The sequence below is a fragment of the Brachionichthys hirsutus genome, chromosome 22 (genome assembly GCF_040956055.1).
Source record: "Brachionichthys hirsutus isolate HB-005 chromosome 22, CSIRO-AGI_Bhir_v1, whole genome shotgun sequence".
In the NCBI taxonomy this organism is placed as follows: Eukaryota; Metazoa; Chordata; class Actinopteri; order Lophiiformes; family Brachionichthyidae; genus Brachionichthys; species Brachionichthys hirsutus.
Window position 1 is genome coordinate 3536782 of NC_090918.1, and position 12668 is coordinate 3549449.

At 49.7% G+C, this 12668-nt stretch overlaps 2 protein-coding genes and 1 non-coding gene across 3 annotated transcripts in view; 1 reads left to right on the forward strand and 2 right to left on the reverse strand.

The window, feature by feature from the left end:
• Window positions 1-2070: 2070 nt before the first annotated feature.
• LOC137911085 (FYVE, RhoGEF and PH domain-containing protein 4-like) lies at window positions 2071-8992 on the reverse strand. The gene is made up of 15 exons (XM_068755505.1): window positions 8854-8992; window positions 6617-7175; window positions 5818-6190; window positions 5511-5656; window positions 4938-5094; window positions 4718-4856; window positions 4589-4647; window positions 4314-4457; window positions 3994-4166; window positions 3765-3795; window positions 3585-3672; window positions 3389-3507; window positions 3176-3310; window positions 2879-3019; window positions 2071-2417 (listed from the first exon to the last, which is right to left on the reverse strand). Exons 1-15 carry the CDS (start codon window positions 8990-8992, stop codon window positions 2100-2102), a joined length of 2721 nt encoding a protein of 906 aa, XP_068611606.1. The 3' UTR covers window positions 2071-2099.
• A 1061-nt stretch (window positions 8993-10053) lies between these two features.
• On the reverse strand, window positions 10054-10125 carry trnaq-uug (transfer RNA glutamine (anticodon UUG)). The gene has a single exon. It is a non-coding gene; the product is annotated as a tRNA-Gln (tRNA).
• Window positions 10126-11187: 1062 nt separating this feature from the next.
• Window positions 11188-12668, forward strand: part of LOC137910900 (mitogen-activated protein kinase 11-like) — a 31360-nt gene continuing 29879 nt past the window's right edge. The window contains exon 1 of the mRNA XM_068755322.1: window positions 11188-11525. Coding sequence (XP_068611423.1) covers window positions 11413-11525 — 113 coding nt within the window. The 5' untranslated portion in view covers window positions 11188-11412. The remainder of the gene's footprint in view (window positions 11526-12668) is intronic.

Genomic DNA, 12668 nt, shown 5'->3' on the forward strand with positions numbered 1-12668 from the left:
GCTCACACACAGCCATCTTCCAGCGCTTGCAGAGCGGGGATAAGACTCCCCGGACAGTTTGGGCCTCTCCGGTATGATGTTTTTATTTGATCTCTTCTCGTTTCTGCGCCACCACAACCTGATGGGAGGACCGGCACTTCCAGTCACTTCTCACGAGTCGACTCGGCCTCCTGGAGAGACGCTCGCCTCGGATTGAAAGCGACTCTCTGGATTACGGCCACAGATGATGGATGACATCCAGTAAATGCCGATCTGTTCACGGACATGAAGCGGAACGAGTTAAAGCCTCTAAGAGGGACTCCTGAAAATACCCCCCCCCCCCCCCCCCCGCCCCCGCTCTTCTCCTTTACGTACGGTTTGTAAGCACGCGCGTGTGTGTGTGTGTGGTGTGGGTGCGCCTCACTGCCAGTGTTGCTTTCCTAGACTCGAGTGTTCTCATTTTTAAGTATCTCTCAATCAGGGCCTCCTTTCTTCAGCTGTAACTCGTGTCCATACGAACAGGTTGATCCGCGTTGTCTGTTAGCACCGCTAGTCGTAGCAAAAAGACCGGGCCGATGTGCTCTAGGACGTACAGGTCAAGAGGCTCGTTCGCACCTCAGTGATTATTGTGTCGTCGTGACTGTTTCTCTTTAATGTCCGGTTGTGTTTCTAGTTCTCGACTTGAGATGACTCATTTTAGAGACTCCGAGTTTTTTTATTTTTGGTGTGTTAGCATTATGAATGAGCCTAAAGAAACCGGATCATCCCTCGTGTGAGATCATGTCTGTGTGAAGTTGTGTCAGATTGTGACCACTAGAGGGCAGAAGAGCTGACAACCCCTCGGCTACTTGATGGCTGACCTGTTGAGCTCTTGTGTTGCTCACAGTGGCCTGATGAACGTTGAAACATTTACACGATGCATTTCTGTCTGTTGGATTATTGGAGCTCTCTAATGACACTGTTCCTTTAAGCTGCTGCACGCTAGCTGTCTGCTAGCACGTCTCATCTATGACGCCGGCTCTTTTAGCTGCTGCACGCTAGCTGCCTGCTAACACGTCTCATCTATGACGCCGGCTCTTTTAGCTGCTGCACACTAGCTGCCTGCTAACACGTCTCATCTATGACGCCGGCTCTTTTAGCTGCTGCACGCTAGCTGCCTGCTAACACGTCTCATCTATGACGCCGGCTCTTTTAGCTGCTGCACGCTAGCTGTCTGCTAGCACGTCTCACCTTTGAAGCCGGCTCTTTTAGCTGCTGCACGCTAGCTGCCTGCTAACACGTCTCATCTATGACGCCGGCTCTTTTAGCTGCTGCACGCTAGCTGTCTGGTAGCACGTCTCACCTTTGAAGCGAGCTCTTTTAGCTGCTGCACGCTAGCTAGCTGTCTGCTAGCACATCTCATCTATGACGCCGACTCTTTTAGCTGCTGCACGCTAGCTGTCTGCTAGCACGTCTCACCTTTGAAGTCGGCTCTTTTAGCTGCTGCACGCTAGCTGCCCGCTAACACGGCTCACCTATGCTACAGAGTCAGTTCTATTGTAGCAGATTGTTGGAACTATAATGTAAAGTAGATTTAGAGAACCACTCAGCAAGTGTTGCATTAAACGGGGCTTAGATGGGTTACAATGCAATATATTGCTAAACTGTTTACATCTGTCTCAGCCATGTTTACAGGCTGAAGACAGACGACACTACGTTCCAACTTCATTTTAAAAAGCTACCCCCGCCCCCCCCCCTCGTTTGTGCACTAAGCAAGTCTCCAGTTCTACACTGATCAGTTTCAGAATCGTTTTGTCTACTTTGAGCTGTGAATTGTTTTAAAGTAATTATTCAGTTGTGACATCCGTGATGAAATGGATCAGTTGAATGTGTTTTATGTAAATTTGGATGAACTGATGCTCCATCACTGAACTCGTGCAGTTGTGTTAAACTGTCAGCGTCATAATCGCACCTTAACTGTACAGAGCTGAGACATTTAAACTGAAGGAATACTCAACTCGTTAAAACACCTTTGCTTTATTTATTTTACTGTAAACCATTTCAGAAATAAAGTGCATCCCCACTTTTAAGGAAGACAGTTCTCCGTCCCAACGTCACATCCTTATAACCATCTACCACATTCAGGAGCGGCTGGCCACGCCCCCAACGATGGTAAACTCTTCATCACTAGAGACCCCTTCATCGGTCGCATCGTCATAAACGGCTCCGGATCCGTTGGTGGTGGAGTCGTAGCCGCCGAGCGCGCTTCCTGGCAGCCGGCCCGCGGCGGCGGCCTTCAGAGCAGCCACCCAGCCCCGTTTGAGTTCCAGGCTGTCGCAGGAGAACGTGTGGGCCGTTTGGGATCGGCTCAAACGGAAGCAAAGATGATCCTGGTGCTCCGGAGGGGAATCCTTCACGCTGCAGCCCAGTAGAGGGATACAGGAAAGAGGCCTCACATCCTGGACATGGAGGGACTGGAAGTGAACACGGGCCCACACAGAACCACAGCCAGCAGTAAAGATACGCTTTTATAAATGAGTAAAGCTGCCCCCTGCTGGTCACTAGAAGGAATGACAACTTCAAAGACTACTACACTTCTCTGCAGTTTTCTTTGAAGAAAAAAAACCTCATTCATGATACGTGGCTGGAGACTGATCTTAAGCAGTTGATTGGCCGCACAACGTCTCGCAACTTTAAGCGCCGTTTCCTCTTTGTCCATGTACGCTTCCAGATTCCGTCGGTTATGAGACGCCATGATGAATTTCTGCATCACATGCTTATCCTCCAGAAACGGCTCCACCCACACAAATGTCAAGTACCGAGATGAGACGGCCCAATCAACAGAATGCACTAGAGTCCCAATGCGTGACAGACGGTAAACCACCTTGTCCCGTTAGCATCGTGCCTCCGAGGCGCCTACCTGCGGGGCTGCGTACAGGCGGAGGGCCAGCGGTTCAGTCCTGCTCACGCTGCACCACACCTCACGCCGGGTCTGGGGGTCGGCGCTGTACAGCAGGAAGCCGCTCATTACACCGACACTGGACTCAGGAGACATCTCCAGCTGGGAGAACACACACACACACAAGGGACTTCAATCTGTGTCCTGTCACCTCTTCCGTTTCTACGGCAACGAGCCGTGGAGCTGCGCAGCCCTGCATTCACGTGGCTTCCCCATCGCCGCTTTGAAAGCTCAATTCTGAAACCACAAAAAGCTCACCTCTCGAGTCCGTCTCCTCTTTCCCTCCCCTCGCCCGCCGGTCAGGACGGTGTAACAGGATTTACACACTTTGTTCAACTTGTTCCCGTCATACTCTAGAGGCACTTTATGATCGGAACACTTCCAGCAGACCACCTGCGGAGCAGAGGAACAGTCATTGTCGCCCCGTTGCCGGGTGGGGCCGAGTGTCGCCCCCGCACGGCCGTCACTCACGCAGCCGCAGGCCCTGCAGTGATGCCTCCTCCTGGTGAGAGCGTTGAAAGGTTCCCGGCACTTCATGCAGACTGTCACCTGGTTGTCTCGGATCCAGCGAGGAGCACGGCGGCCGAGTTCTTCCAGCTGCGAAAATGAAAATCAGCTGGGGAGTCTTACTACATTTGAAACATACAACCGTTTCGAAGCATTCGACTCACCGGATCGTCGGGGTTTTCCTCCTTAGGTGCCGATTTGAAGGTTTCATTTTTCTTGTGAAACACGTCAACGGCTTTCTGAATTATCTGGACACGAGACGTGACGTTGTTGGAATCTTTGCACACTCATTGCAGGATTTGAAACTAACATTGTACCGAACAGTAAAACACACATTTACCTCGATCCAGTCGTCCCGGTCTCTTTCGGAACTTGGGGAAAAACAAACAAATTAGACATCGCACTTAATGCAGGTCATCCTCGGAATGTGTAAAATGTTTAATTATTTTTATATTGTCCAACTAAAATATCCTCTTAAACAGGTTAGCATGACAAAACGGCAAAGAGCTCGTGCAGGTCATATGGACACACACACACACACACACACACACACACACACACACACACACCTAGCCTGCAGCTCAAGCGTCCTTTCTTTCCCAGACACCTGGAAGCTGTGGGCGTGGTCTTCGTTGGTCGTCTGCTGCACATGCATCCCGTCCACGCCAATCCTGCAGCGCACGGTAAACCGCTGCCCGACGAGGCTGAACTTGGGCGTGCAGCACAACAGGAAGTTGTTGAACTGTGTAGAAACGTTACCAAAGTTAATTTAAGACTAGATTTACACTTTAGCGTGCCGTTAGCCATTTGACACTCAGGCTTTTGGGTAGTTGAAGGATGAAGTATTCCCAAAGATTAACGGTTTTCTGGATATAAACACTGCCCTCACCAGGAAAAGGTGCCTCTCCATGGAAGACGTGTTCCTGGCAGCGAGCTTAAGCAGACGACCTTCCCGGAGGAACTCGCTGGTCGGGTTGATGACCTCCTCCTCGCCGACCATCTCGTAGATCTCCAGCAGCTGCTTCAGGCTCTCCTGCAGGAACGGAAACACTGAAACATCTGCACGGACACGGACGGCAGAACTCCGATGCAGCGCCCCGACCACGTAATCCAGACAGCATCGTGCGACAGGGATGGAATACGTGATCATTGATGGCAACACACAGCTTTGTGGATGGCGCTGTTCGAGTGGGAGGCGGCCAGCGAAATGGTCTGCAAGGATTCTACAGCAGGAGACAGAGGAAGTGAGATTCTGCTCATCGAAAAACACGATGAAGAGATCAACACAATTACTTTGAGCTATTTCATAATCGGGATTATCCTCAGGAAGTTTCTTCAAGTAATCCCTGAAGAGCATCTCGTAACGCGGGACTCTCTGGACCGGCTCCAACATGTGGTGCTGCAGGGTCAGCTTGCCGCACGCCTCCTGGCTCTGAAACCAGAACACCCCGCTTACACTTCAGCAGCTCCCCCGGGGAGCAGACGCGTGCCCTGCGGGACACCATTTTCCTGCCTGTATGTCCTGGATGATGTTCCTGAAGGCAGAGGAGCGTTCGGTCCAGGTCCGCACCAGCTCCACGGCCTGCTCGAAGTTCCGGACGTAGTCGGCATACATCCTCAGGAAGGGGGCGTGCTTGCAAAGCACGTTACCGAGGCCCGGGCTGTCAGACCTGCAGGGAGGTAAAAGGGCACGAAAGCAGCTCGAAGCACCCGGACAGAGACTTGTGCAGCCTCCCTCTTAAAGTGGCAGTTTACAGCAGAGGCACAACTCCAGATGTAAAAATAATTCTAGAATCTGGATCCAGATCCGGATCAACGCCATTCTCGGGGAGGACCGAGCCACGGACAGAACCTTGCTTGTGTAAAAATTTCAAGTCGATTGGGTTACTAGTCTTTGAGTTATGCGCTCGGACAGACAAGCAAACATACAAACAAACGGACCCAATTGCAATACCCTCGCCTCCCCTCCCCTTCGGCGAGGGTATTGACATGAACAGAACCTCGTCTGGTGTGCCGAATCTACTTTTCTATTCGGTACGCAGAGCGGATTTTCCACGCTGCGGTAACGAGCGGCGTCGCTACCCACCAGTGGCTGATGCCGTCTTCCAGGTCGGGTAGCAGGAACTCGCTGTGAAAGGAGTAGATGGACGAAATGTTGGAGAAGATATTCTTCACCACCTCTGGAGGAAAGGAGCCGCGACCCGCTTCTTCTGTCAGACGCGAGCAGAACACCTGCGGCATCGGAGCAGAGGCGAACGTCGGCATTTAGTCAGCTTCTGCACGAGAAATATTCCATCGAAACCAACGAGCGCCGCGGGAACCGGATGAGAATAAAAACGCACGCCTCATAGCAGCGAGAGCTACGGGCCAAGCCAGCAGCTGAACGCACGGACCTTATCCAGCAGGTGGAGCCGAGCCACGTAGGCTCTCTCAGTCTGCAGGAGCTCGTTGGCGATGTCGTACAACTTCCGCTCAGTCTTCTCTCCGTCCTTTAGCTCGTCTCGGCCGCTTCCCTTCGCCTCGTTTTGCTCGCGTTCAGAATCTTCTAAAGCCCTTCCCTTCCACTGGCTGGAACCCGTGGCGTCTTTGCCCCGCGGCACATCGCCCGTTAGCTTCGGGGAACGCTCTTTGCCGTTGCTCGATAGACAGGATTCACTCGTGGACTGATTCAGCCTTTGGTTCAGCGGCGCGCCGATGGTCGACCCTTTACGGTTTGCTGATTGCAGCAGTTTCAGTGGAGATCGTTGGACTTTTCTAGCCGGAAACCTGCAGAAATAAAGAGCGCTGCAGAGTTTGATCGGATTCTGTGAGGTCATTTGGAACATATTCAAATCACCATCAACAAATGTAGATTATACAAAGGTAAAGAATGCATGTACATTAGCTAGTATATTGATAAGGAAAGATAATGTTTAAGTTTAGAAGGGGTAGGGTTAAATAAGTAATACTTCTTCCTACTCCTTTTCGCTCACGTAAATTGTGTAGTTAGTGTATTATGGTTATTATTTATTGTTTGAGTTAATGTTAATTATTATTACATGTGCTGCGTGTGTGTGAAGTATATATATGTATTTATGTACACGTGTGCACATGTATTTGGCGTTGTTTTATTATTTTATTTACGTGGTTGAAATAAATAAAATAAATAAATAATATCCAGCTACTCAAGGTGCAGAGAAAAAAAAGACCAACCCGGTCTCCTCCAGGCACACCATCAAGTCGGGCACACTCAAAGACTTCCCAGATCTCCCTTCTCGTCCCTCCATCGTCCCACTCGTGTTCCTAGGCAGTCCTAGCCATGCCTTAAAACTCCTGGCTGGACTGTAGCCCCGCATTTTCCCCTGCACAGGGCTGGGGGTTCTTCGGTTCCCTGCGAAAGGGCCAAGGTTCCTTGGAGACAACTTCGCCGGGCTCCGTCCTCCTTCCTTCAGTGGGCCAAAGCCATGAACGCCTCCTTTGCTTGGACTTGGAGATCCGACATTCGGACTGCTTGGAAGACTCTGAATCCTCCAAGCCGGTCCGTTGGGGCTAATAAATGCTCCCGACAATCCATTCACAAAACTGCTTCCTGCTTCTCTGGCAGGGCTTGGGGAGCTTTGACCTTTCGGTGCTAGGCTGACAGAGGAAACGGAACCTCTGTCTGGACTCCGGTGCTGCTCCGAGGCACAAACCCGTTGGGCTCGTTTTCCCGCGGCGGGACTTTGACCTTCGGCCCTCAGAGGACCCTGGAGGTGATCTGGTTTAGGAGGCTCTGCAACGAGATGGACAGACCACAAGGCTAATTTATCATGTCTCATTCAAAAGACTGCCAAGCTAAGCTAAGCTAAGCCCACCTTGTGGTTTGCGAGGGGAGCCTTTGTGTCCCGTCCTCTGAGCCACTTTCCTCTAGCGCTTTAGTGCAAGTGCGACTCGCCTATCGATTAGGCGCCGTCACGATCACGCGGTTTCTCTTCCCTTACGTTAACTCGATTTCATTTCACGTGCTTCCAGGTCGTTAGCGTCGTCCGTTCCTTCCGGCATCATTTTGCTAATCCATCATCCTTTGAGCTAATTCGATCACGATATCAGCCATCGAGGAAAAGATTCAGCAAATGACATGTTAGAGAGCGAATCCCACTCGGTCCGTGCACACACACACACACACACACACACACACACACACACACACACACACACACACAGAGATGCGTAGCGAAGTCCTGCAGCTCATCTGCGGACTACGGAACCAAGATCATCTTCGTTTGCATTGATTGTGTGTCGGGACTACCAAGCTTGACCACAAACAAATACAACGTGCCTGAAAGCATCACGATCTGTGCCCCCCCCCCCCCCACACCCCCGACCTGCTACTACCGTCTTACCTGGCCTTCAACCCCAAACGTGAACCAACGTAAAGCGCCGCCGGCGTTGGCCCGGGCTCGGACGAACTGGAGCGGATTTGTCGAGTCACGAGACGGAAGGCCGCTTTCGCAACGTCAGACTTCTGCTTTCCCACTTCTCTTTCCTTCACAGAGTCTCACTTTGGCACGTTGGGGAGGAAACGTTTCACCGTTTCACAAACAATAGCACCTGTCGTTTAAGAGACGGCACCGATCCAAGAGGAGCACGAAACCTCAAAGGAAAAGCCGCATGGAGGAACAGATGTGAGAACCCCCTCCCCCTTTCTGCTGTGGTCAGCTGGGATGGACTCCAGCAGCACCCCTATTGTTCCAAAGCCATTCTTAAGCTTGTAACATTGGATTTTAATGAATCGTTAAAAGCAAAAACAAAATAAACAAATATTTTGCATTTAAATCGAGCCCAAAAATAGGAGCAAAGGATTTGCATTATCAGTTGCAGGGAGTCGCGCTGGATCCTGCGTCGACTAGTACCATTGGAGTAGAAGTACTTGTGTGATCGGAGTACATAGCTGGACATCAGGGGGGGGGGGGGGGGGGGGCACACAGAACAGCTTATTGATCGCAGTCTCAAGACAGACACAGTCTGAGGCAAAGTCCAGGCCGGGCCAGGAGAAAGATTTCACTGCCGTGATCCAACAACCAACCCTTCTCCCTCTCACACACACACGCACACAACACGCGCGCACACACGCATGCACGCACGCACAGCTGCATTTGTTGCCCTCTTAATGGACAGTTTTAAAGACTTACAGGTCATTGTTTTTATTCATTTACCAAATTAAGTCAGAAATTCTGCCTCGACAACGTGTTTGGATTGAACACAAACGGCTTTTCCGACATATTGGAAAATATTCAGATTCTATTTGATCGCACAATAACTAAGAATTCACATTTTCTGCTTCAGAATTCCACTAAACACTAAAATAGCAGCACGTCAGTCTTCTCATTATTAGTCGTTTTCACTTATGTGAAATAAACAGGTTCGCAATTACCTCGTAAACAGAACTCGGACTGAATATGTAACGTAACGCGCTTCACCTGTGTGTGACGCGTCACCGTCCGCCGCAGCACCACCTTTGACCTTCCGCCTGACCGCCTGGCGTCTGAACTCCTCCGCCTCCAGGCTGCTGTTCAGAGTCAAGCTGCTCCTCTTCTTCAAGTCGAACATGGCACAAAGTCCAAATCCCAAATCCCGCACACGCACACGCACACGCACACGCACGCACGGGTCTCAGATTGTTTGTTCGACCGGCGCCGCCTCTGATTTAAACCCGCACGCGCACTCCAAACCAGCCCACTAGAAAGCATTGACCAATCAGATGGCACGAGGTCAGCGTGAATTTACGTTGTCGAACATTTAGCCTTTTTAAATTATGAAAGGAGATATTTATATTCAAGGCATTTTGCTTTTTCTAGCCCAAAACGGAGGACTGAAACAATTGTTTCATTTTCTTAAAAAAACAAAAAAACACACTATAAATAAAATTTCCAGAGACCGGATGTGATTATTTGGCTACAAAACAAGAGCATCACATTTTAATGTGTTGCTGCCGGTGTTGGATAGAAGGCCCATTGCTCAGTGTTCAGTTTGCAGAGTCATCACTCATCAGTCACTGTTTTTACTCGATATGCAACTTCAAATTAACTTTTGTCAAGAGTGTGAATATGTCAGTTTAAGTTCACCGATGGAGAACGAAAAGAAACATTTTCAAGACTGATCAAATAGGACAGCAACATTTAGACTAATTTATTTAGATATTAGTTTTATCTTCTGTATGAAAACGCAGTCGTCGTGATTCTATTTGTTTAAAAATCTACAAGGTATGAATTTCGCTGAAATGCCATTTTGAACACACTGAGAGTTAGCGACTACAGAGCACAGACCCTTCTGACCTGTCCAGTGGTGACGAAGAACACAGAGGTGGACGAAACATCTCCGCCATGACAATAAATGTATTCAGAAATCCTGAAAGAAACGGAGTTTTATCTCATCCATCCATCCTGGATAATAATAGTTAATAATCTGACTAATAAAAAGGCTACAGAACATTAAACATCGATACCCATTACAACCCCTGGGTCAACCTGTATTGAACAACAATAGTTCATTCATTATAGCGATTTATGGGGATTTTATGCCCCCTAATGGTCGAAATCCAGTAGTGCATCTTTAACCTGTTATAAATTCTTTCATAAAATAAAAACTATACTGTACATCCGGCAACACGAAGGTTCCACCGAGACTCGAACTCGGATTTCTGGATTCAAAGTCCAGGGTGCTAACCATTACACCATGGAACCACGCGCGTGCCACTCTTATTTCGTGCACGTATTGCAGGCGCGCTGACGTAGTTCAGATCAATAGAGGGACGTCGTTGTGGCCCTATACCGCGTTTATTATGAGAGAATCAGAAATTCTTATCAGAAAGAACGTCACGCCTATGTGACGTCATGAAATTAGCATTAAAATATGTCAATGTAACCCGCTGGCAAGAACGGATATGGGAACATTAGAAAGTCGGTAATATTCCAGGAATGCTTTGATCTCCATCAGGTGAACTGGAACGCGGGGACATTTGTTATTGTGTGTTTCGACCATTTTGTTTCCATGTTGTTTTAAATGCTACTTCCAGGTTTCCCAGCTAAACTATTGTCAGAAGGGGGGTTTCGAATCCCCGCCTGCAGGCGTCCAGAACCCAGTTCTAGCACTAGCAGATGTTGACCACTAGATGGCAGTAATGTCTTTACAGCGTCGATCGATCTATATATTTCATTTCTTAAGAAAGTGTCTCATCAGTCTGTTCGTGTATTGTAATAAAACACATATAACGGAACTCAGAACCACTATTACCATATTGTTCATGTTCATCACTCCTGGGGAGGTTCTGGTTCTGTCCTGGGGAGCAGAAAGAGGGACAGAACCAGACTGAGACCACTGAGGTTCTGCACAGAAACTCACCAAGCGCACTTTGTGTTACTATCAGCAGCATGAAGCATTAGATTCTATTATTTGCATTCTTGATTTCTTTTATGTAATTTGTATGTTGCAAACCTTTATTGAAGCGTCCTGCAGGTTTAGAATGACGGAGTGGAGCTATTATTAGTGATTATTAGGTGGAAGGAGGGGGGGGGAGAGAGACAGAGACACACACAGAGAGAGAGAGCGAGAGAGAGACACAGAGAGAGAGAGAGAGGGAGACATACAGAGAGAGAGACAGAGAGAGAAAGACAGAGAGAGAGGGAGAGAGACAGAGACACGCACAGAGAGGGAGAGGGAGACACACAGAGAGAGAGAGAGAGAGAGAGAAAGAGAGAGAGAGAGAGAGACACAGAGAGAGAGAGACACGCACAGAGAGGGAGAGGGAGAGGGAGAGACAGACAGACAGACACAGAGAGAGAGACAGACACACACACACAGAGAGAGAGAGGGAGAGAGAGAGAGAGAGAGAGAGAGAGAGAGAAAGAAAGAGAGAGAAAGAGAGAGAGAGAGGGAGAGAGAGAGAGAGCGAGGGAGACAGAGAGAGAGGGGAGCCGGTTCTTCTTCCTCCGTCTCTCCGCTCCTTCCTCTTTCGGGACCGGCTCGGTGACATGTCGGCCAGACCGGGATTCTACCGGCAGGAGCTGAACAAGACGGTGTGGGAGGTTCCGGAGCGGTTCCAGAACCTGACGCCGGTGGGCTCCGGAGCCTACGGCTCGGTGTGGTGAGTGTTTCTGCGCGAAGGTGGGGGGGGGGGGGGGGGGCAGGGGCGAGGCTGCGCCGCGCGTCGCCGCGCGTCGCGCATGATGCTCCGAAGCCGCTCAGTCGTTAATGAAGACGTGAACAAAGATAGTTCTGTGTTCCAGATTCTAACATTTGTTGTTGTTTTTAAATCACTGCTGCGCCTAAATGTGTGTCAAAGGGAATTAAAGAATGACACACAGGAACCCCCCCCCCCCCCCCGCATACCCCCCCCCCCCCCCCCCCCCCGAACACGATCACGCAGGCTGCGCGCTACAATACGGAAGTTGGCGTTGTGCAACCTTAGAAGCTGCCTGCGTCTTGTTTATGATCGACGCTCAGCCATTAAATGTGAATCACACCCACACACGCGCGCACACGCGCGCGCGCACACACACACACACACACACACACACACACAATTCCAGGTTGACAGCTACCTGGAGAAAGGTGGGTAGAAAGGTGGGCGTGGCCGATCCCAGTTAATGCACGAGTTAATTAGAAAATAAATACAATTGTTTTACTCACCCTGAAATCTTTGCTCAAGGAAGACTTTCCTGTACAGTTCCTGAGTGTTCATGCCCCATCCCTCATGCCCCATCCCTCATGCCCTATTCCTCATGCCCCATCCCTCATGCCCTATCCCTCATGCCCCATCCCTCATGCCCTATCCCTCATGCCCCATCCCTCATGCCCCATCCCTCATGCCCCATCCCTCATGCCCTATCCCTCATGCCCCATCCCTCATGCCCCATGCATCTGCCCTGCAGGTCTCCGTGCCGCACGGTGCTGACGATCTTCTGCCACTCGTGTTAATGTTCCGTTCACTCTGTGCAAACATCAAGACGTCCAGGTTTTCTACGCATTCTGCTTTCCAGCACTCCTCTCAAATTAGATTTTGACATTATTCTCATCTATTTTAGCCGTCCGTGAACTTTCTAATTCCTTCCTTCATTGTAGATTTCTAATATATTTATTCATAACTTTAAATTTCTGCAACCGAGTTCATCTGTCAATCACCAGTTCACTCATTTGAAATGGCTTTCAAACATTTCAACTGTTTAATAATTAAAAAAAGTATAATCTGCCCCACAACATCTGCACGTGCCCCCTGTGGTAATGTGGA

Coding starts and splice junctions, on each gene's coding strand:
- LOC137911085 (XM_068755505.1), bottom strand. CDS start 8,992: ATGTTCGACTTGAAGAAGAGGAGCAGCTTGACTCTGAACAGCAGCCTG. Junction 5,095..5,510: donor GAAGACGGCATCAGCCACTG/GTGGGTAGCGAC, acceptor ACCTCCCTGCAG/GTCTGACAGCCCGGGCCTCG. Junction 4,458..4,588: donor ACAGCGCCATCCACAAAGCT/GTGTGTTGCCAT, acceptor CCGTTCCTGCAG/GAGAGCCTGAAGCAGCTGCT.